At 37.4% G+C, this 23,347-nt stretch overlaps 4 protein-coding genes across 4 annotated transcripts; all 4 read right to left on the bottom strand.

Moving 5' to 3' along the window:
• Positions 1-185: 185 nt before the first annotated feature.
• LOC121523481 (zinc finger protein 501-like) lies at positions 186-5,013 on the bottom strand. Its single transcript, XM_041808391.1, has 3 exons — positions 4,934-5,013; positions 2,241-3,512; positions 186-232 (listed from the first exon to the last, which is right to left on the bottom strand). The coding sequence occupies exons 1-3, from the start codon at positions 4,950-4,952 to the stop codon at positions 186-188; spliced, it is 1,338 nt and encodes a 445-aa protein (XP_041664325.1). The 5' UTR covers positions 4,953-5,013.
• Positions 5,014-6,916: 1,903 nt separating this feature from the next.
• LOC121523362 (gastrula zinc finger protein XlCGF8.2DB-like) lies at positions 6,917-10,501 on the bottom strand. Its single transcript, XM_041808216.1, has 2 exons — positions 10,384-10,501; positions 6,917-9,763 (listed from the first exon to the last, which is right to left on the bottom strand). The coding sequence occupies exons 1-2, from the start codon at positions 10,406-10,408 to the stop codon at positions 8,616-8,618; spliced, it is 1,173 nt and encodes a 390-aa protein (XP_041664150.1). The 5' UTR covers positions 10,409-10,501; the 3' UTR covers positions 6,917-8,615.
• Positions 10,502-12,393: 1,892 nt separating this feature from the next.
• Positions 12,394-16,007, bottom strand: LOC121524319 (zinc finger protein 184-like). Its single transcript, XM_041809655.1, has 2 exons — positions 15,875-16,007; positions 12,394-13,997 (listed from the first exon to the last, which is right to left on the bottom strand). Exons 1-2 carry the CDS (start codon positions 15,897-15,899, stop codon positions 13,138-13,140), a joined length of 885 nt encoding a protein of 294 aa, XP_041665589.1. The 5' UTR covers positions 15,900-16,007; the 3' UTR covers positions 12,394-13,137.
• Positions 16,008-17,786: 1,779 nt separating this feature from the next.
• On the bottom strand, positions 17,787-23,014 carry LOC121523353 (gastrula zinc finger protein XlCGF8.2DB-like). The gene is made up of 2 exons (XM_041808205.1): positions 22,879-23,014; positions 17,787-20,331 (listed from the first exon to the last, which is right to left on the bottom strand). Exon 2 carries the CDS (start codon positions 20,057-20,059, stop codon positions 18,881-18,883), a length of 1,179 nt encoding a protein of 392 aa, XP_041664139.1. The 5' UTR covers positions 20,060-20,331; positions 22,879-23,014; the 3' UTR covers positions 17,787-18,880.
• Between the last annotated feature and the right edge of the window lie 333 nt (positions 23,015-23,347).

Raw genomic sequence — 23,347 nt, 5'->3', positions numbered from 1 at the left:
GTCATATCTCATGGCTAAAATAAAAAAAAAAATACTTTAAAAATTTCTTCTTCTTCTTCTTCAAAATAAATAAATAAATAAATAGAAATAGAAATGAAAAAAAAAATGAAATGAAAAAATAAAAAAAGCCCAGTCTTTTATGTCTTTAACACTGAGGAGAGAGCCACCCTGCCATAAAGCCCAGATCAGTGACTGTCAGTGGGCGGAGTGACCATCAGGTAGTGTTTAGTACCTGCAGACACAAAAAAGTATCATGTTTTTAGGTATTTTTTTCTTTAAATCCTTGCAGCTATCCAATCAACCCCAAAACGATCAAGATCCCAACAGTTTTATTGGGAATGACTTAATGTTTGATCTGTTTCATTTTACAGAAATCCACCTGTCAGCTATCTTAAGTAAATATGAAGTCCGTACTTATCTGTCCTGTCCTGCCTTAATCTGCAGTTTTCTGTCAACTTTTCACCTCAGGCTGCTGGAGTGTTCTTCCTGCTTGTAAATAAAACAGAAGACCAGTTTTCTCCATTTGTTTGTCACCATCCAGGCTGCAGCATGTAAGCATCAAACTTAATAATTGACAACATGGCAGTCCTGATAATACATGTAGCTAAGAAATTTCAATTGTTCATGGGCGATAGGGACTGATCTCCATTATTGCTGAAAAATTACTTACATTTTTTTTTAAATACTGTTTATTAGTTTTTACAATAATACTGTGACAATTAAGTTAACAGAGCACAACACAATACAACAAATATACTAGTGCCATGATGAGAAATACTTTATATTTTACTACGTAAAATACAAAAAAAAATTATACATACATATACATTCATCTTTCCTCAAAAACAAAAAAAACAAAAAAAAAAAAAAAAACTTACATTTTAAAAGAAAATACAAATAATAAGACAGTAAGACAAAATCTGGCCCTTGTACACACATAGTTGATGATCCATGGATAAAAATGATGACAAAATGAAGGCCAGATAGCAAGAACCTTAAATAACTACTAATAGTAAGATAATAAGTGATTGCAATGTGACAGGGTTAAAGCAAAATTTCTGAAATGAAATGAAGTTAAACGACTGTAGCATAAGGCTGAAACATAAAATTGGTAAAAGTGAAGGGGGTCTGAATACTTTCTAAGTGCACTGTATATATCTGAATTTAAAATGATTTTTAAAATCATTCTTATGTTCTCCATTTGTGGGTTATGGTTTCTAAAGCTCTACAGTTTGTCTTTGTTACATCAAAAATAATCAATCTGCTTGGCAAATTTGTTTTAAAAATATCTACTTGACACCGTGGGCTCTGCTCTCATTAGTGTCTCTGAGTTCTGACTGAAGTTGGTCTGGTGATGTAAAGTCTGAAGGAAAAGGGAGATTATGTGCTCAGACAGTGTATCTTTCTATTTCAACATTTCAAGTGCTTTTTGCCTTAAAATATTTGAGTAACTAGCTCCGTTTGAGGGGAAAAAAACAGCATGAAACATTCTAAAATCATCAGAATTAAAAATGAAATATTTAATCTCAGCATGGATTCTGTGTGAGGTTTCGTGCATCTTTAAAAGATCATTTCAACCAACGGTATTACTACATTCAGACTGGTGTCTCAACAGTACTACTTTTCACATCATACACAGGAATTTCCAATTTTTCAGAGGGTAAACAATATTGATGCTCTTTGGTTGTGTTCCAAGTATAAGCATTTAAAGTCCTAGGTTCAGAAAAGGTTTGAGTTCCGTTTCTGGTTGTTAATGTCTCTCTAGAATTGAGTTCCTTGCTGCTTCTGATCCTCCACAGTGCAATGCTCTCTACCAGCTCTTATTTCTTCCCCCTTTTCCCCCTCAGCTTGGTTCTGAAGAGACGGTCAACACACTCTTTAAATCTTGGTTGATAAAACGAGGCAAACCTTTGGTCACAAACACTACAGTTGTTTTATTCCCCTCTATGAGGTGCCATGTCAGTTGTCAGGAATGATTAAATGTTTCAACACAGGAAAAAACAGCAGAAGGGTTTCTCTCCTGTGTAATAGGCCATATAAACTGTCCGATTACACTTGAACGTAAATATTTTACACTCACAACAGCTGAAGTGTTTCTCTTTCATGTAAATTCTCAAGTGTTGTATCAGATAATCTTACTAACTAAATAGTTCATCACAATCAAGTCAACAGACCATCTTTTCCTTCATCGTGAGAAAACGTATGTAAATTTAGATCACATTCATCGGCAAACTTTTTACCACAAACAGAACAGCTAAAGGGTTTCTCTCCTGAGTGACTTCTCAAGTGTCTTGTCATACTTCCTTTGTGTGTAAATTTCTTACCACATTCAGAGCAGCCAAAGAGTTTCTCTCCAGTGTGAATTCTCAAGTGTCTAGTCATACTTCCTTTGTAGGTAAATGCCTGACCACATTCAGTGCAGCCAAACAGTTTCTCTCCTTTGTGAATTCTCATGTGTCTGGTCATACTTCCTTTGTGTGTAAATTTCTGACCACACTCAGAGCAGCCAAAAGATTTTACTCCATTGTGAATTTTCATGTGTTCCATCACATTTCCTTGTTGTGTAAATGTCTTTCCACACTCAGAGCAGCTGAAGGGTTTCTCTCTGGTATGAACTACCATGTGTCTGGTCAACATTAATTTACGATTAAATCTTTTGCCACACTCAGGGCAGCCAAAAGGTTTCTCGCCTGTGTGAATTCTCATGTGTACAGCCATGCTTTCATTTCGATTAAATCTCTTACCACACACAGGGCAGCTGAAGGGGTTTTCTATGGCATGACCTCTCATGTGTCTGGTCAAATTCATTTTATAGTTAAATCTTTTGCCACACTCAGAGCAGCCAAAAGGTTTTACTCCTTTGTGAATTCTCATGTGTGAAGTCACTCTCCCTTTCTGTGTAAATCTCTTGCCACACTCAGGGCAGCTGAAGGGTTTCTCTCCAGTGTGAATTCTCATATGAAGTTTAAGGTAATGTTTGGATTTAAAACTTTTATTGCACTCAGAACAGTTTTGAGTTTTCCTTTCAGTTTCTGCTCTTTCTTTAGTGATATTTTTGACCAACTTTAAACCTGACTGGTGTTCAGAATTCTCTCCCCAATCAGTGCTGTCATCAGTCTCAGGATCAGATGATTCTTCAGTCTTGACCTCAGCCTCTTGATGTAAATCTCTTTCTGGATCAAAGTTCCTGGCTGCCTCTGCTCCATCACACTCCTCTTCATCAGCTTCTGTTTCAACCTGCTCATTCGGTTTTCGATGAAGCTGTGAGGACTGATGTTTCTCCTCATCTTCTTCATTCTTCACATGGCCAGGAATGAAAGTGAACTTGATGATATCATCCTCTTCTGTCTCTTGAAGCTGCTCTCCTTCTTGACTGCTCCACAGTTCCTCTGGTTCCACTTTAATGTGCAGAGGCGTGCTAATCTTTTTGTTCAGACTGGAGCTCCTCTCCTGCTGCTCAAGGTAAACCTCATCTTTACTCTCTGACAGCTGCTGGGCTTCAGCTGGAAAAACTAAAATACAGAAACACACACTGCATGAAATCTTACACTTGTTTGTTTTCCAAACCCCTTCCAGCTACTTACATCAAATTTTTTCCATCATTCAGTTATCTTTTATTCATGATGAGCAAAGTCTTAACAAACACAGCTGGTCTTGGCAGTGCTATTTTGATCTTTTGACCTCTGGAGAGGACCTCCAGAGCCCCTGGAGTATCTGTTCGTACTAACTCTGAAATGGCAAAAATGTTAAATATTTAATGCCTTTTTAGAGAAGAGAAAAAACTGAAAAGACTTGTAAACACAATATTTTCACATTAAAAGTCATATTATTTCCTGGTCATTAACATAGAAACTTTTAAAACACAAACACAAAAATTGCAACACAAGTGAGATTGTGATCTGGCATTTAAAAAATGGATATATTTTTTCCTCATATTTACCACCCTCAATTAAAAACAGAAAAAAATAAACTAAAAGAAAAACATAGTGGCAAAAACTAAAATCACAAATCAACATTAAAATACAATTGACAGAAAACTAAACAAAAAATGTTATAGAAAAGGCAGACAGATAGTTGAGCCGATTGGTTTAACAATTTAACTTAGTTTAGTCTTAATTTTATTCAAATTAGTTGTACAGTTTGGAGAACATGGTGCTGTATATAAATGCTTCTGGGTTTAATCTGCACAGTGAGAAATAATACATTTTCACATAATCAAGACTGTGAATGATTTCTGTGACACTTCGTGATGAAGGAACTTTTAAATGTGCTTTTAATTTTATTTCCAGCAGAAGTTTGACCAATAATTTAATGTCAAACGGAGAGTTGTAACTATAATAACCCACTCACACCTATCTGCAGACCTCTACCACTAGCAGATAAGCTAGCTATAAAGGACTTGTGTGGAAAATCCACTGAGGAGCTCAAATCTTCTGTTAGGATTCAGGCTTTTCTCTTGACATAAAAGGTACAATGAAGCACACCAGTCTGAATGACTGGGAGATCTGGTTTTGTTGTGGTTGACTGAAATAGGAATAGATAAAATCTACAGTTTTGTGTTCTTTTCTGTGCAGTTACCAAATGCAACATGCTGATAATTACCATGAATATGAAATGCAAATAAAAATATCATACATAATCCAATTTAAAAAAAAAACAACAAAAAACTAGCAGCTAAGGTTTTAGCCCAGGCGAGCAAACGAGGTCCAGCTCCAGTTATAACCCGAATTTCACTCATAATAATAACACTTTTCTTTTAATTCATCAAATGGTCATTAAACAGTTTTAACGTCCAGAAACAGAGTAATAGTTTTACCTGGAGCTAGCTAAGTCTAACAATGTGCTGTATGGCAGTAAACGTTAGCTCTCTAAAGGGTTAGCTCTCTAAAACATTACCAGTAAACACTTTTATAGAAGAAGAAAGAAAACAAACCTAAGAGATCCTGAGACATTCTTAAAAATATCCAGGAGTCAAAGGGACAAGAACAGTCAACTCTGAACACTTCTCTAGGATATCAGCGCTCCTTTGAGACGGCGGACCGTCAACACGTCTACGAACTTTCAAGACCCGGAAACAAAACGCCACTTCCTGTGCGCTAATCTGGCCTTCAAAATAAAAGCAGAACCTCCGGCTAGGGAAGAACTTGAATTAACCATTTAAAGCCTGAAAACACAAATTAAAGCCAGAAAATTCTCATTTTTTGGAACTGAAATGTTTATTTCACTCTAATGAAATCCTATATATATATATATATATATATATATATATAAAATCTCAGTTGATACAGTAGGTATTTTTGGTGACTGATAATCCACTTGAGGGCATTTTATCATTTATCAGATTGTATTCAGAAGGTTTTTTTCTTTCTGCCATTTATAATAATTTTGATTAGACAGAAGTATCATAAAAGTATGTATCAAATGTGATACAATAGGCTTTAAGGGGTTAAACATTAGTTATCAATATCAACCACACAACAAAGTTGGTGGAGTCTCAGTCAAACTCTAACCAGACCTGCACAAACATAAATATTTAGCTTTCATAAGAATATTTATTAAAAACAAATGATAATAGGCAATTTTAAAGAAAGCAATGGTTAATTAAGAGTTACAATAATCACATTATCAATGGTGAAAGCCTAAATGAAAATGTTGACAGAAAGCTAAAGTTAGATGACTATAAGATAATAAGAGATGGTACAATGACAGGGTTAAAGTGAGAGGTGGGAATTACTTCTGATAAGTGTTAATTTCGTCAACTAAAACTATGACTAAAACTATTTGTTGACCGCCTTTTTTACCATGAAAAAAATGGACTAAAATAGACAAAATAGATCTGTGATGACTAAAACTGACCGTAAGTAACTTTAGTTTTTGTCAAAATGACTAAAACTAGACTAAAATGTAATGTAGTTTTTGTCAGACATTCAAAATCCTTGATATTTCTGCACTGTGGGAAATTCTGTCAAAGTGCAATGCATCTATATCTATTCTGCCTCTCAGCTGGAGAAAGCAGGGACCCCAGGTTTGACGGAGTACAGAGAACACACTACTATGATTTGATACCAAATTTAGGCAAGAAAATAAATGCTTGGACTAAAAGTAAAGACCAAAATGTGAGGACTTTTTATGGACTAAAACAAGACTAAATTGTTTTGAGTTTTGTCAACTAAAACAAGAATAAAACTAAAAAGGGTAGAGATGACTAAAATGTGACTAAAACTAAAATGCGTTTCATTTAAAGACTAAAACTAAAATCAAAAATAGCTGCCAAAATTAACACTGCTTCTGATGGACAAATGGAACTCAGCTAAAGTTCAAGCAGTAAGACTGTTTCTACTCATTCATAAGGTCACCACTTGTTCAAATTTCTTCTTTAATTCTTTCTCTCTTCCTGCTTTGGTTATCAGGTGATTATGGGTGTTCACTCTCTTAAATATTCAGCTAATTAGATTCTGCAGCAACCTGATTTGACCAACCATCATGCGCCTGTCATCCTTTCTCCTGCAGTCAACCATTTGTAACAGCATGGACGCTGCAACCCTCCTCCTCCCCAGCCACCTCCATTCAGTTCATCTGTATCTATTCCAGATCCTCATAGGTCTTCTGCTCATCTCATACTGCACATCTCAGTCTCCTCATTGGTTTCCCACTTCAGCTTCTCACAAGTCTACTCCTCATCTGATCCTGCATTCCACAGCAACACCACCTCCAGTGTCTAAGCTCCACAGGGGCGTAATATATTCCTAATGTTTTTTACTCACTGCCCCTTCAAATACATAAAGTCATTACAGTCTAATTGCCAAAGATTTTGCATATTTCTCTTTTATTAAAATTTGTAAAATATATTATTGTTAAACTCGTATTAAGTCTCTCCTGATAAAAAAACAAACAAACAAAAAAACAAACACTTTGGTGGTTGATCTAATTCCATTCATTTCAAGGATAAAGATTCGTGGCAATTTAATAATAATAATAATAATAAAAATAATACATTTTATTTATAGGTGCCTTTCAAAACACCCAAGGACACCGTACAAAACAGATAAAAACAAATAGTGAAATAAACAAGTTAAAAAACAAGTGACAGTTAAAAAGAGGGGAAATCTGCATAGTGTCAGTCAGGGTGAGTATGCTTGTTTGAACAGGTGGGTTTTGAGGTGTGATTTAAAAATTGTCAAAGTGTCAATGTTTCAGATGTCCGGTGGGAGGGAGATCTAGAGGCGGGGAGCAAAGCGGCTGAAGGCTTTGGACACCATGGTGGTCATGCGTACCAGAGGGATAGTGAGGCTGATGGAGGACGATGACCTGAGAGTCCAGCTGGGTGTGTTTATGTGGAGGAGTTCAGTCAGGTATGGAGGACGAGGTTATGGAGGGCTTTGAAGGTTCGGAGAAGGATTTTGTAGGTGATGTGGTGTGTGACTGGGAGCCAGTGAAGCTGATGGAGAACAGGGGTGATGTGATGAATGGAAGGGGTTTTGGTGATAATCCAGGCTGCAGCATTCTGAACCAGTTGCAGTTTATGGAGGGACTTGAGGGGGAGACCAGAGAGAAGTGAGGTGCATTAATTAAGGATGGCGGTGCTGCTGGGGGTGAGGGAAGGATGGAGGCGATTAATGTTACGTAGATGGAAGTATGCCGACCGGGTGACATTATTGAGGTGTGTTTGGAAAGATAGAGTGCCGTCAAGGATGACACCCAAATTCTTGACTTGTGTGGAGGGAGAGACAGAAGAGTTGTCGAAGGTGAGGGTGAAACTGTTGGCTTAAACTGTTTAAGTTTGTTTAAACTCTGAAAAACAAATCATGGTCAGAAATGATAAAGCAAAGGAAAAGCTTACATCTGAATGTCTGAAGGTAGTACACTGAAGATTAAACACTGCAGAAAAAGAAATGAGCAGAACAATAAAAAAGCATCAGTTTGACCCAATTGATCATTTATACAACATTCTTCCTGAGGGTTGGTTTAACAATCAATAGCACCTATAATAACTGTATAAATGCAACATAAAAGTAAAAGTTGTAAAGACTTAACCCTATATACTTAATTCAAAATAAAAAGAAAATAATCTTGAAGCAAACACAGCCTTCAAAAATGATTTAAGGTATCATGAAAATCATGAGCACCAAAATTCAAATATTTCACCTCAACATGTTTTTTTTTCTCTATGAGGTTTGGTGCATCTTGAAGAGAGTGAAATGTGACATTTTATTGGAGGGTCAGCTTTTTGAAATGAATTGTTTCATTTTTAAGGGGTCCTATGAGATAGTTCCAAATGAAGGTATTTCTACATTCAGTATTCTCTCAGCAGTATTAAATTTTACATCACTAACAAAGCCCCAATCGTTTTTCAGATGATAAACAATACCAATGATCTCTCTTCTTCCAATAAATTTCCATGTTCAGAAAAGTCTTCAGCGTTTATCTCAGTCTCTGGTTGTGTCTCGATAAAGAACAGCGAAATGGTTTCTCTCCTGTATGATGGGTCACATGAGCTGTCAGATTAGACTGATCTTAAATCTTTCATCACATTCAGAAAATATCAAGGGTTTTTCATTTGTGTTGATTCTCATGTGTTGTGTCTGATAATCTTTGAGACTAGATGTTTGATCCTGCTAAGGGCGAGAGGATGTTTTTTGTTTTGAGTGAACTGACATATGTAAGGTCAGATCACCTCTTTGAGTAAATCTTTTGCCACACTTAGAGCAGCTGAAGTCTTTGTCTTTATTGTGATTTGTCAGATGAGCTTTCAGACCACACTTCAGGTTAAATACTTTGCCGCACATAAAGCAGCTCAGTTGAGTCTGTACTTCATGATTTTTCACATGTTTAACCATGCCTCCTCTTTGGTCAAATGTCCGACCACACTCAGAGCAGGAAAACGGTTTTTCTTTCGAGTGAGTTCTCATGTGTCTGGTAAAAGTCCATTGTTGGTTAAAATATTTGCCACACTCAGAGCAGCTCAGGGGTTTTACTGTGTGAATTCTCAAGTGAGAACTTAAACCATCTTCGTAAGCAAATCTTAGACCGCACTCAGAGCAGACAAAAGGTTTTACACCTGTGTGAATTGTCATGTGATTAGTCAAGCTTCCTTTTTGGGTAAAACCCCGTCCACACGCGGAGCAGCTGAACGGTTTTATATTGTTATGAATGACCATGTGTTTGGTCAATTTCAATTCATGGTCAAATCTTAGGCCACACTCAGAGCAGCCGAAAGGTTTTCCAACCGGGTGAGTTCTCATATGATATCTAAGCCGAGAGTTGTATTGAAATATTTTACCACACTCAGAGCAGACGTGTGGTTTCTTATTAGTCTTTGATCTCTTTTTTGTGCTTTTGTCTGCTGACTTTAAACCTGACTGGTCTTCTGATGTCTCCCTCCAATCAGCGCTGTCATCAGTCTCAGGATCAGAAGAGTGTTCAGTCTGGGCCTCAGTCTCTGGTTGAAAATCCCTCTCTGGATCAAAGTACCTCGCTCCCTCTGTCTCTGGTTTACAGTCTTCTCCATCAGCTTCTGTTTCCATCTGTTCAGTCTGTCTCTGATAAAGCTGTGAGGACTGATGTTTCTCTTCATCATCTTCACTCTTCACATGGACTTCTGGCTTATGAATCTGCTCTCCTTCCTGACTGCTCCACAGTTCCTCTGGTTCCTCTTTAATGTGCAGAGGCCTAGGAATCTCTTGGTTCAGACTGAAGATCTTCTGCTGCTCAGAGGAAACCTCTTCTTTACTCCCTGACAGCTGCTGGTCCTCCACAGGTAAAACTAAAATACAGAAACACACATGAAAGGAAAATCATTTAACATAAAAACAAAGCTTGGAAAAGTGAAATCTGACATTTTTTTTTCAATCCCTTACATCTAATTTCTCATCATTCAATCATCAGTTTTTATTTATGAAGAGCAAAGTCATAACAAAATCTATTTCTAAAAATTATTGAAAAACGTTTTTTTTTTCTTACTGCTGACTCTTTCATTCTTCCTCATTTGTCACAAGGCAATGCAGACTAATAATAACCGGAAAGCAGGCTGTCAAGTTTTTGTTCAAATTTCAAAATAATAAAAATCACCAGTGATGAAAAAGGACACTATAAATAGGACACAACAAAAGGGGAAAACACCAAATAACAATGCAGCTGTAGTACATCTAGCTAAAGGTCCAACTCCCGTCATGAGCTCGAATTTCATTCATTATAAGAAATTATTTCAGACAAATAATCGTGAAATAGTAATCAAAGAGTTTATAAGTCCAGAAATAAAGTAATATTGTTACCTGGAGCTAGCCAAGGCTATCACTGAGCTGTGTGGACGTGATCGTTAGCTAACGGCTAAGCTCTCTGAAATTTACAGGAAAAAAAGTTTATAGGAGACGAAAGAACACAAACCTGAGAGACGCTGAAACAGGGACATTTTTAAAAACACCAAAGAGTCAAAGAAGGACAAGAAAGGTTACTTTTCTAGGATATCTCCGCTCCGTCGCGACGATGGATCGTCTTAACACGCTCTACGACAGAGCTTTCACAACCCGGAAACAAAAACGCCACTTCCTGTGCACTGATCTGGCCTTCAAAATAAAAGCAGAATTTTGGTTTATGGAATAAATCGAACAAATGTGAAGTTATCATTACTCAACCACAGTGCAAGTTTGTAAATTCCCTATCAAACTCTTAACAGAACTGCACAAACATAAATATTTAGCCTTTAAGTGAATATTTAGTACAAACAAACAATGAGATAATAGGTGACCTGAAAAGCAATAGTTATTTAAGAGTTACAATAATTACTCTAATCAGTGGCGAATAGCCTAAATGAAAATGTTGACAAAAAGCTAAAGTTGTATGAGTATAACCTAAAATAATAAATGACAGTGAGATAATAAGAGGTGGTAAAATGACAAGGTTAAAGCTTGAGCTTAGCATTACTTCTGACTGACAATAAAGGATGGTGAAGGTCATAATGGATTTGTTTCAGGGTTTGCTGAGGGTCGATGTGATGGCTCTTGTTGAGAATGATGCTTAAAAATAACATCTTAAACTACAATTAGTGCATTATGTCTTGTTTTGTTTTGAAATCATAATTAATCACATTTAATCGCTTTCTTGTCCCTTTAACGAACATAGTTGTGCCACGCCAGCATCTCTCTGCGGCCACAGTGATGTAAAATTAGTCCACCACCACTCCTTAACACCTCGTTTGACTTAAAAAAAATATGTGGACTGCTCAGCCAACGATTTAAGTCATTTACACCTTGTGTTATCAAACATGAACTTTTTCTGTTCGCTTATTTCCTTTCATTTCATAACAACTTCCTTTTCCCATGGCTCAGTACATGTTAAAGTCTTTAATCTACCTAAAAAAGTGGGTCATTTTCATAACTGTCAGTCAGTCAACCTTAGTTTAAGACCAAAAATAACACAAAACAGTTTAAAATGCAAAATAGTGGAATTTTGGAGCGTTAAAAAAAAGGGCATAATTAACCGTGATTAAAAATTAGAATCTTTGGAAAGCTCTACTGTTGATCATTGCAGAGTTAAGAATCATAGTGTTGTCTTAATCTGATCCTTTAATTTGACTTTCAGATAAAAGAGGTGACTAGGGAAGTCTTCATTCACCTCAGCTATTTTCCAAAGATTGCTATAATGCTGTCTTTTAATGACACAAAGATCCTTACTCATGTTGTTTAATCTCCAATGGATTATCCTAATGTGCCCCAGTCAGCTTTGAAAAAGAAGAGTTTTCAAGGTCTGCAGATGGCACAGAATTCAGAAGCCTGTGTTCTGACCAGAGCTTGTAAATATGACTCAAGTGCTGGCTTCTCTTCATTGGCTTCCTGATGTCGGCCTCCCAGGGGACTTGGCTTTTGAGTGGCCCCCCTTTCCATGTATTAATATTTTGTAGCTGCCTACCTGCAACTTTTTTTTACTGTCATGTATGAGTCTTGAGTTGCTTGTTTCTCTGATATCCTGCCATTTAGACTCAGTGTTTAACATGTTTTAGGATCATGAAATGTTCTTTTTATTTGAATTCTTTAAGTCTATTTAAAACATCTTTATTAAAAGAGCCTCAAAAGTAACTATTTTATGTTAAGACACAAAGGCTGAAGTGATGGCTCTGTGTTAGCTTCTAAAAACTTTGTCCCATTGAGGAAACATGCCACACATTGTTGAAAAGATCCACCCCTCCGCCTAAATTAGGGTGGCCGATGCAGTTCTTCTAAAAAAAAAAAAAAAGACTGGAAGTTTTGGAGTTGCGCAAAAAAAAATCTTGTTTTCCCACAATGATGCTATGTCTGAATGTAGAACCTGGAAGACTAAACTCTGTAGAAAAAAGAAAGGAGCAAAACAATAAAGAAGCATCAGTTTGACCCAATGGACCATTTATACAACATTCTTCCTGAAGGTTGGTTTAACAATCGATTACATCCGTTAACTGAATAAATGCAACATAAAAAGAAAAGTTATAGCAACTTAAACCTACATATTTTATTCAAAAGAAAAAGAAAATTATCTTAACACAAACACAGCCTTCAAAAATGATTTGAGGCATCATCAAAGTGGTCCCAATATATAGTTCTAATGGAGGTATTACTACATTCAGAGTGTTCTCTCAACAGTTACATGTTTTATCACTAAGATAAATAAATTCACCATTTTTCAGGGGGTAAACAATACCAATGATCTCTCTTCTTCCAATAATAAATGTTTCCAGTGTCATGTTCAGAAATGTCTTCAGCGTTTATCTCAGTCTGTGGTTGTAAATGTCTCAATAAAGAGCAGTGGAACAGTTTCTCTCCTGTATGATGGGTCATATGAGCTGTCAGATTAGACTGATCTTAAATCTTTCATAACACTCTGAAACACTGAAGAGGTTCTCATTCATGTCAATTCTCACATGTTGTGTCTGATAATCTCATTGACCTTGTGAACCAACATATGTGACGTCAGATCTTCTTCTTGAGTAAATCTCTTGACACACTCAGAGCACCTAAAGTCTCTCTCTTTTTGTGATCTGCCAGATGATCTATGAAACCACACTTGAGATTAAATTTTTTTGCCACACTCAAAGCAGCTGAGTTGTGTCTGTTGCTGATTTTTCATGTGTTTCCTCACGTCTCCTCTTTGGGTAAATTTCCTATCACACTAAGAGCAGGCAAAAGGTTTGACCCCTGAATGAATTCTCATATGTAAGCTCAAACTTCCTTTTTTGGTAAATGCCCTACCACACTTGGGGCAGCTAAAAAGTTTTTCCCTTCTGTGAAGTATCATGTGATGTCTTAAACCTTCTTCGTAGGTAAATCTCAGACCACACTCAGAGCAGACAAAAGGTTTCACACCTTTGTGAATTATCGTGTTATTAGTCAAGCTTCCTTTTTGGGTAAAACTGCATCCACACATGGAGCAGCTAAACAGTTTTTCATTGTTATGAATTACCATGTGATTGGTCAAAATGATTTTAGAGTCAAAGCTTTTGCCACATATAGAACAGCCAAAAGGTTTTTCCACTGTGTGAATTCTTGTTGACTCAGTACAGATTTGTGATTTCTTCTCAGTCTTTGCTCTCTTTCTTGTTCTTCTTCCCACTGACTTTAAACCTGACTGGTGTTCTGTCATCTCTCTCCAATCAGCGCTGTCATCACTCTCAGGATCAGACAAGTCTTCAAGTTTGACCTCAGTCTCTTGATGTAAATCTCTCTCTGGATCAAAGTACCTGGCTCCCCCTGTCTCTGGTTTACAGTCCTCTCCATCAACTTCTGTTTCCATCTCTTCAGTCTGTCTGTGATAAATCTGTGAGGACTGAGGTTTCTCCTCATCTTCTTTACTCTTCACAGGGACAGGTTCATGACTCTGCTCTCCCTCCTGGCTGCTCCACAGTTCCTCTGGTTCCTCTTTAATGTGCAGAGGCTCACTAATCTCCTGTTTCAGACTGGAGCTCCCGTCATGCTGCTCAGGAGAAACCTCTTCTTTACTCACTGACAGCAGCTGGACCACATCAGGGAAAACTGAAATACAGAAACACACACATGAAGGTAACATTATTCAATATAAAATCAAAGCTTGGAATCATAAAGCTTGCATGGCAACGCACGGTTTTCTTCGAACAGAGCTCAGCGGCCACCATCCAAACAGAAACTGCCGGGACTGCTCTGACACAAGCTAATCATCCCTGGAGCAACATTGTGAAGTGGAGCCGTCCACTCCAGTGGTGGAAAGAAAACTTTGCTTTCTCCTCTTACAAAAGCATGCCTCACCATACCAGCCACTTCTGTCCCAAGTGAGAGAGTCTACTCAGCTGCAGAGGGCAGTGTGACTGTAGAGAGGCTCTGTTTATTTTCTGGGAGTTCTATTTCCTGTTTGACTAGCCGTTTCCTGTTCTTTCATTTCTGTGACAAAATTAGAAAAAAAAAAAACACATTAAAGGGGGCCAATTTTATTCATTCAGTTATGTTTTTTTTCAAGCTATTTTCTTTTGATAAAAGATTAGAGGGAAGGGAAATCATGTGACCCAATGGGAAAGGTGTACATTTCAAAATATGTCTCCATGTTGATATGATAGCCATCCATTGTGTTTTACAGTAAAACAGGCCTAGTTGCTCTATATACAATGTATGATATATAATGTAAATGTACTGGAAAAGTAATGAAATATATTATCATTCAACAAAAATAAATAGCTGAATAAATGATTAAAAAAATACACATATAAGCCTGACATGCCTGCAGTATTTATTCATGTACATAAGCAAAATTTTTATTTTCATGACTGTATTTTTGGTGGAAAGGTTCATTTATCATTGTGTGCACAAATAAATGATTCATTAAAAAAACAAAGAGGAGAATTAAAAGAAAAAACATAAATACCACCAGCAATTCAGGCTTATGTTCTATTTACTTATTTATTTTTGTCTATTAATAACACTGGCCATTAATTTTACCAGTACATTTACAATTTATATTATATATCAAACATTAGCTATTATTTTTACATGGAGGCTTTTATTTTGAAATGTTTACCTTTCTCACTGGGTCAAATGATTTTCCTTCCTCTAATATTTTATAAAAACAAGATAACTAACAAAAACAAACAAAACAGAATTGAAAAAATAAAAGAAACATAACAAAAATTGGATCCCCCTTTTAAAAATTACGATTTTCTGTTTATGTGACTGAAATGAAATAAAACGGCTTGTTGATTTTCATTTCTTTCCCCATTTTCTGTCAAAAACACAAAAAATTAGATAAGAGTTTTCCAGATTTCTGAGGCTAGATTAAACCAGGAAACCAGGAATTTTCTCCCCCTCTGCCTGAGAATGTAAATATAGATACTCCTTCAGAAAATCATATAAATTCAAAGCCATGAACATAAGCCCCACTGTTGTTATTTAAAGGGAATCACCTTATTTTATAATTTGCTGTATTTGTTTTATTTGGGAATTGTTTAAAAAAAAAAACCCTATTCTATTTTATAGATAATTGCAAAAGAAATATTCTCGGTTTAACATTTTTCAAGGTTAAAAAATATGGAAAATGTACATTTTCGAAATCAGAAATTAAAGGTTAAAATTGAAAAAGTAATTTAATCTACTCTGATTTTCAGCAAACTATAAAAACTGTAAATCCTCGACCACAGGCCAGTTAGCAGCCGAAGTTGTGGTCCACACGAACAAACTGGGTCCAGCTCCAGTCATAAATCCGAATTTCCCTCATAATCAGAAATCATTTCCGACTAATATTCATTAAATAGCCAACAAAAAAAAAATGAAGCCCCAGAAAATAAAGTAATATTGTTACCTGTAGCTAGCTAAGGCTATGTGAACTGTAGCTAACGGCTCAGCTCTCTGACAGGAAACACGTTTATAGAGGAATAAAAGAAACAAACCTGAAAGACCCCGAAAGCCCGACATTTTACCAACATCCAAGAGTCAAAGAAGGAAGATAAAAGTCAACTTTGAACACTAGCATTAACATGCTAACTTTACTCTACGGCAAAAGTTTTTCCAAGACAAATAAACAAAAACGCCACTTCCGGTACACTTCTTCTTCGGGTATTTTAATGACGGTTGGTAAACAGCATGTAGGTGCATTACCACCATCTTCTGAACTGGAGTGTGGATCGGAACTGTTCTAGGATAATACTACTTCTTCTTCTTCTTCTTTGGTTTTGGCAGACTAGACGCATCCAAGGCGTATTGCTGCCCTCTACTGTTCCATGCGATTTCTGTTAATACTCAATCATATTCTGTTGTATACTCCAATGGAGTGCAGATACTGCAGAAGCTTCTTCATATTGTTCCAGTCTTCCAGATTCAGCAGTGTGTGCATGCTGAAAACAGTCTCTCCAGCTGCACCCAGATTCCTGAAAAGTTTCCTCCTTTGAGATAGGATAATACTACATTATGGTTTGAGGGTTTTTGTTGTTGTTGTTGTTTTTTTCAAAAAATTGAAATAAAGCTCTGTATACGTTGTTTCCTGAATTTAACAATAGCAGTTCATTTAGCCCCAACCTGATGTGCTCTTTAGTTAATTTATTCTTCAAAACTATTCTTTGTTTTTTATATTTTTACATGAATAACTACATGTTCCAAAGTCTCTTGTACCCCACAGAATTCGTACGTTCCCGTTCGGTGTTAACCAATGATTTTTAATGTACTGTTGAGGAAGGTATGTCCAAAACGCATACTTGAAATGATGCAGTACACTGATCTGGCCTTCAAAATAAAATCTAAACAAACAATTGGTTAGTATTCATCCATCACATAACAAAGCTAGTGAAGTCAAACTCTTCACAGAGCTGCACACACATAAAACTTGGATAATGTGTGAATAAAAACAAATGATAAGATAAGGGAATAAAAATAATTTGCAAAAGTTGTCCGTTTCAGCACAAATGATACGGGACATAAAGGAAATTTGAAGTTTAGCTTAGTGGGTAGAGCAGGAACCCATACACAGAGGCTTTAAAGTCCTGAATGGACTGGTCATAGCATCATCTCAGTCTTTCTGCTGTTTAGTGCGTCCCCCCCCCGTCTCTCTTCAGCTGCCCTTCTCAAATAAAAGCCCCCAAATTACAGTTTAAAGCTTCAAGTTGCAAGGACAACTTTAAAGCAGATGTGTATTTATTTCGAGTCAGATTGTAATAGATTGTGAAATTTAAGCCAGTAAGAGTTTTTTAGAGAATATAAATGTTATCTCCAAATGTTTAACTTACATGTCTATATTCTCATACAACTGCATTTAACAACAATTTCAAAAGATTCTTACAGTGACCATGAAAGCCAATTATATCTTCTTGCTAAGTTAAAGATAACTCCAGAATTGTACTACTTTTTCAGGTGCCATTTCTCCATTTCTTAAATTTCTGGGTAGTTGAAATTAACTTAAAGTCCATAATGAGTGAAGGGGAGGGCCACATGTGGCCCCCAGTTACCCACTGGTTTAGCCACTCTGCGATAAGGCTCAGATCAGCGGAGGGCTGCAGTGATGCATACTATCTGAATTAAAAAAAAAAAAAATCAATATGATTGCCATTTGTTGGCTTACAGTTTCTTTGTTAAAACAAAATAATACATTTTTTCTGCAGATTTTTTGGGGGAGAAATGTCTTGATCTGAGACAGTAAGGTCTGGCAATTTCCATGTCTCTGAGATCCTACAGAAGTTTGTTTGGTGATTTTAAGGCTGAAGGGAAAAAGGAAGACTTTGTGACCAGAAAACTTCTAGTTTATTTCAACAATGCAAGCATTTTTGTTTGCTTGTTTTGCCTCAAATTATCGAAACAAGCATTGTTTGTGGAAACAAAACAGCATAAAACTTTTCAAAATCACTAGCATTAAAACTCAAATACTGCATTCCAACATGTTTTTCTCCTTGTGCAGTTTACTTGAAGAGATTGAAATTTGATTAAAGGGATGGGCACTTGAGATGAACCATCTCATATTCAGGGGGGTCCCAAGAGACAATGCCAAATGAAGGTATGACTACTTTCAGTGCTCTCAACAGTGTTCTATTCCATACCACTGAGAGAAAGCCACAGTTTTCCAGAGGGTAAACAGTACTGATATTCTCTGGTCAATTTACAACAAATTTATTAAGAGGGGCTCACAAATGATCATTTTATGTTAAGACAGGTGATGCCTTTGTGTTATCACCTAGAAACTTGGAGAGGGAGCATGCCACGCATTGTTGAACAGATCCACTGGTTGCTCTTAAGTAGAGTGTTGAAGCAAATCGTCTAAGAAAGACAGGAACTTTTGGAGTTGCTCCAAAAAAGTTTTCTCACTATGATAGTGAGAACAACCTGAAGATTAACCCCTAAAGAATCAGTTTGACCCAATGGACCATCTATACCAGAATATTCCAGAGGATGGTTTAACAGTTGAATAAACCCATTTTAACTGTATATAAGCAACATAAAAGGAAACGTTATAACAACTTAAACCTTCCTACTTTATTCAAAAGAAAAAATAATTTTAAAGCAAAAACAGCCTTCAAAAAGTATTTGAGGCATCATCAAGGGGTTCCCAATATATACTTAAAATAGAGTCGTTACTACATTCAGTGTTCTCTTAACAGTATGACATCACTAAAAGAAAGAAAGCCTCCATTTTTTAGGTGGTAAACAATACCAATGATCTCTCCTCTTCCAATATTAAGTGTCTTCAGTCTCAGGTTCAGAAAAGTCTGCAGTGTTTATTTCAGCCTCTGGTTGTAAATGACTTGCTAAAGAACAGCAGAACGGTGTCTCTCCTGTGTAGCTGGCCTTATGTGCCATCAGATTAAAAATGAACTTAAATCTTTCACAACACTCAGAAAATCTCAAGGGTTTCTCTTCATGTCAATTCCCAAGCGTCATGTCTGATAATCTCGCTGACTAGATGTTTGAGGGTGTCAGCATGTTTTTCGTTTCATGTGAACCAACATATGCGAGTTCAGATCACCTCCATGAGTAAATCTCTTGCCACATTTAAAGCAGCTGAAGTCTTTCTCTTTATTGTGAGCACTCAGATGAGCACTCAGACCACACTTTAGGTTATATTTTTTGCCACACATAATGCAGCTGAGTTGTGTTGGTGCTTGTTGATTTCTCATGTGTTTCATCGCGTCTCCTCTTTGGGTAAATTTCCTATCACACTCAGAGCACGCAAAAGGTTTTACTCCTGTGTGAATAGTCATGTGTACACTCAAACTTCCTCGTTGGGCAAATGTCTTCCCACACTCAGAGCAGCTGTAAAGTTTTTCTCTGGTATGAACTTCCATGTGTTTGGACAGACTTACTAGACAGTTAAACAATTGACCGCACTCAGAGCAGCTGAAGTCTTGCTGTCTTATGTGATTTTCTAGATGAGCTTTCAGACCACATCTCAAGTTAAATTTTTCGCCACACTCAGGGCAGCTGAGTTGTGGATTTACTTCATGTAGTTCCATGTGTTTGAGCAGGTCCCCTCTTTGGGAAAATCTCCGATCACACTCAGGGCAGCCAAAAGGTTTTAGTACTCTGTGGCTTTTCATGTGATAACATAAACCCTCTTTGAAGGTAAATCTCAGACCACACTCAGAGCAGACAAAAGGTTTCCCAGCTTTGTGAACTCTCATATGACTATTCAAATTTACTTGTTTGATAAAACTCCGTCCACACACAGAGCAGCTGAAAGGTTTGTCACTGGTATGAAATGCCATGTGATTGGTCAAAATTATTTCAGAGGCAAATTTTTGGCCACACTCAGAGCACATGTATGATTTCTTCTCAGTCTTTGCTCTCTTTCTTGTGCTTCTTTCCACTGACTTTAAACCTGACTGATGTTCTGTTGTTTCCCTTGAATCAGTGCTGTCATCACTCTCAGATTCATCTGTCTGAGAGTCAGAAGATCCATCAGTCTGAGGGTCAGAGGATCCATCAGTCTGAGGGTCAAAAGATCCATCAGTCTGAGGGTCAGAAGATCCATCAGTCTGAGGGTCAGAGGATTCGTCAGTCTGAACCTCAGTCTGCGGATGCACATCTCTCTCTGGGTCAATGCACCTGGCTGCCTCTTCTCCTCCACAGTCCTCTCCATCAGCTCCTGTTTCCATCTCTTCAGTCTGTCTCTGACAAATCTGTGAGGACTGAGGATTCTCCTCATCTTCCTCCCTCTTCACAGGGGCAGGAACAAAAGTGAACCTTTTATCATCCTCCTCTGGCTCATGACTCTGCTCTTCCTCCTGACTGCTCAACACTTCCTCTGGTTCCTCTTTAATGTGCAGAGGCTCACTAATCTCCTGGTCCAGACTGGATTTTCCCTCATGCGGCTAGGAGGAAACCTCTTCTTCCCTCACCGACAGCGACTGGATCACCACAGGGACAACTAAAATACAGAAACACACACAAAGGTAAAATCATTGATATTAAAGCAAAGCTTGGGATTGTGAAGACTGACATTTTTTCTAACATCTTATTTTATTTTTCATCATTCAATGATAGTTCTGGAATTTTTATTCAGAAAGAGAAAAATCTTTTTAACATCTTTACCTGTAAAGTTTACAAAAACAGCTTGTCTTGACAGTGCTGCTTTGACCTCTGGCTCTCTCATTGTACATGAATTTGGTTTCATAAGACAGATAAGAATGCAGGGAAATGTAAATGCAAATATGCCTAAATTAAATTTGCTGGGAGAAGACCCTTAGACGCCATTTGCCTTACATACAGTGTCACTGTATTTTGTGCTTACAAAACTAACTACAATAAAAAAGGGGAAAAAATCTCATTGGTTTAAGTCTACAAGAGCAACAGACTGACTGACATAAACACCCAAGCCTGAAGAGATGAAAATGTCCTGATTCGAAAGATGATGACTTCAGACAGTGGTTAAATTTGGGTCTTAAATGTTATGTCAACATGAAGTTTGAATAAATAAAATAAAAAGTGTAGAGTAGCCAGCTGGACAAAACTACCAACAACCAAAAAGGTCAAATGCAACAATAAGCACCAGTTACGGTATAAATGCAGCTGTAGTTAATCTAAACTTAAAACAAAAAGTAAGGCGATTGGATTTTGGCACATTATTTCTTTGTTGTAACAGTGCTTCTTGGTAATAAATCTTATACCATTGGAAAGCCTGTTTTTTACTCTTTTAAATGATGCCACATTTGTAATGATCATGCATTTGTGGGATGAGCAGCAGAGCTGAGTATGTGGATTGCGCCCATGAAAAATGTGCCAAATCTTCTCTGCCAATGCCAAACAGCTGATTTTGCTGTTGATATTGACTCTTGTTTTGAGCTTCTGGTACCCCCAGGTGGCCGATTGGCAGCACCTGTGAGCATGGGCCCTGCTACAGTGGTCAGTAGATGTCTGCTTCAAGAATCGGTACGCCACATTTGACTGATCTGGATAGGACCCGTCGATTGGGCAACTTCAAGCTGGTGTTCCACAAAACCAAGTTGCGGCATTGTTTGGAGTGAACCCTAGTACCATCTCCAAACTGAAGGCCAAGTTCTATATAATGGGGAATGTCAGAGACAGGCCCCGAAGTGGGCGTCCCAAGAAGATAACACCCCAAGAATACTGTTTTCTCACCCTGTCAGCAAGAACTCTATCCTCCAAGATGACAACACTCGCCCCCACACAGCGGTGTTTATCAGAGACTACCTCCAGAGTTTGGGAGTGGAGAGGATGGACTGGCCTGCCAGCAGTCCTGACCTTAACCCCATTGAACACTTGTGGGATCAGCTTGGGTGTGCTGTTGGTGCCAGAGTGACCAACACAACCACACTGGCTGACTTGCGACAAATGCTGGTTGAAGAATGGGATGCCATCCCACAGCAGTGTGTGACCAGGCTGGTGACCAGCATGAGGAGGAGGAGCCAGGCTGTTGTGGCTGTGTATGATTCTTTCACACACTACTGAGGCTCCTGTTTGTTAAATGAATAAATTGTTAAATTGTCAATGTCTTGTTTCCTCAAACTTCAATCATCCAATCCACCAAACACCAAACAAGAGTCAATGGCAGAATAAGCTGTTTGGCACTGGCAGAGAAGATCTGGCACATTTTTCATGGGCGCAACCCACATACTCAGCTCTGCTGCTCATCCCACAAACGCATGATCCTTACAAATGTGGCATCATTTAAAAGGGTAATAAACAGGCTTTCCAGCGGTATAGGATTTACTACCAAGAAGCATTGTTACAACAAAGAAATAATGTACCAAACACAAATTGCCTTACTTTTTTGTTTTAAGTTTAGGTATCTAAGGAGCAGGACTTGAATGGAAAATTCACAGAGGAGCTCAAATCTTCAGACAGAATTCAGATTTCTTACAAGACTTAATAGGCTCAGTAGAACACACCAGTTTTAATGACTAGAAGATGGGGATTTTGTTGCTGTAGAATTTAAATTGGGATTGATATATGATTTCTACTACAATAATACAATAAGATGCTAATGGAAGTACTTTCTATTATTTTTTAAGTAGATTTTTAATCTTAGCTTGTTAAGACTTTTATTGTGAAATTTACTTTTATTGTGAAATTGCTCCATTAATTCAGTGAAATAAATGCATACAGCTGTACAGACACAATAGGTCTTCTTTGCGATACTAATCTAATCTGATATTCAGCAAGCCATGAAAAATAAGTTATTATGTAACGATCGCTAACCAGTTAGCAACTGGGGTTGTGGTCGACGCGAAGAAATGAGGTCCAGCTCCCCTCATAAGCCCGAATTTCACTCATATAAGACATTTTATCAGAAAAACCATCATTAAATAGTCGGCAACGGGTTTTTAAAACCAGAAAATAAAGCCACACAGCTCAGGCTGACCGTGTAATGCGCATGGCTGTTAAGTTAGCTAAAGGCTAAGCTCTCTGAAGTATTTTCAGTAAATAAGTTTATAAAAGAAGAAAGAACTCAAACCTAAAAGACCCCGAAACTTGGACATTTTCCAACGTCAAAAAATCGCTCAGAACAGTCAACTCTTAGCACTTTCCGAAGATATTCTTCACTCTTTCGGGACAGTGGATCATCTTAACATGCTAACTTCTTCTTCGGAGTTTTCTGGCCTTTGGTAGACTAGCTAACATGACAACTGCTCTACGACAGAGCTTTCAAGACCCGGAAACAACAATGCCATTTCCTGTGCGCTGATCTGGCCTCCAAAATAAAGGTAGAGCGTAAGTTTATGGAAGAAATTGAACTAATCTTTGATCAGTCACTTACTAAAGTTAAACAAGTCTCTGTCGTTCAAAATCTTCACAGAACTGTGTTATGATTTCTTAGATTTTAAGAAACTGGATGTTTTTATTCCCCCACAAAAACCCAGTGAAAATTCACCCAGTGAAACTTTCTTATAAAATTTGTGTTTTCTTTGGGGGGAAATGTAACA

This window comes from Cheilinus undulatus, linkage group 16, assembly GCF_018320785.1.
Source record: "Cheilinus undulatus linkage group 16, ASM1832078v1, whole genome shotgun sequence".
NCBI lineage: Eukaryota > Metazoa > Chordata > Actinopteri > Labriformes > Labridae > Cheilinus > Cheilinus undulatus.
This window is presented reverse-complemented; position numbering and strand designations above follow the sequence as displayed.

Excerpts from the sequence above, each read along its gene's own strand:
- LOC121523481 (XM_041808391.1), bottom strand. Across the intron at positions 233-2,240 it reads CTTTAGCTGTTCTGTTTGTG|GTACTAAACACTACCTGATG; the intron begins GTAAAAAGTTTG and ends TTGTGTCTGCAG.
- LOC121523362 (XM_041808216.1), bottom strand. The coding sequence starts at position 10,408 with ATGTCCCTGTTTCAGCGTCTCTCAG. Across the intron at positions 9,764-10,383 it reads CCTGTTTCAGCGTCTCTCAG|TTTTACCTGTGGAGGACCAG; the intron begins GTTTGTGTTCTT and ends TCTGTATTTTAG.
- LOC121524319 (XM_041809655.1), bottom strand. The coding sequence starts at position 15,899 with ATGTCGGGCTTTCGGGGTCTTTCAG. Across the intron at positions 13,998-15,874 it reads GGGCTTTCGGGGTCTTTCAG|TTTTCCCTGATGTGGTCCAG; the intron begins GTTTGTTTCTTT and ends TCTGTATTTCAG.
- LOC121523353 (XM_041808205.1), bottom strand. The coding sequence starts at position 20,059 with ATGGAAACAGGAGCTGATGGAGAGGACTGTGGAGGAGAAGAGGCAGCC.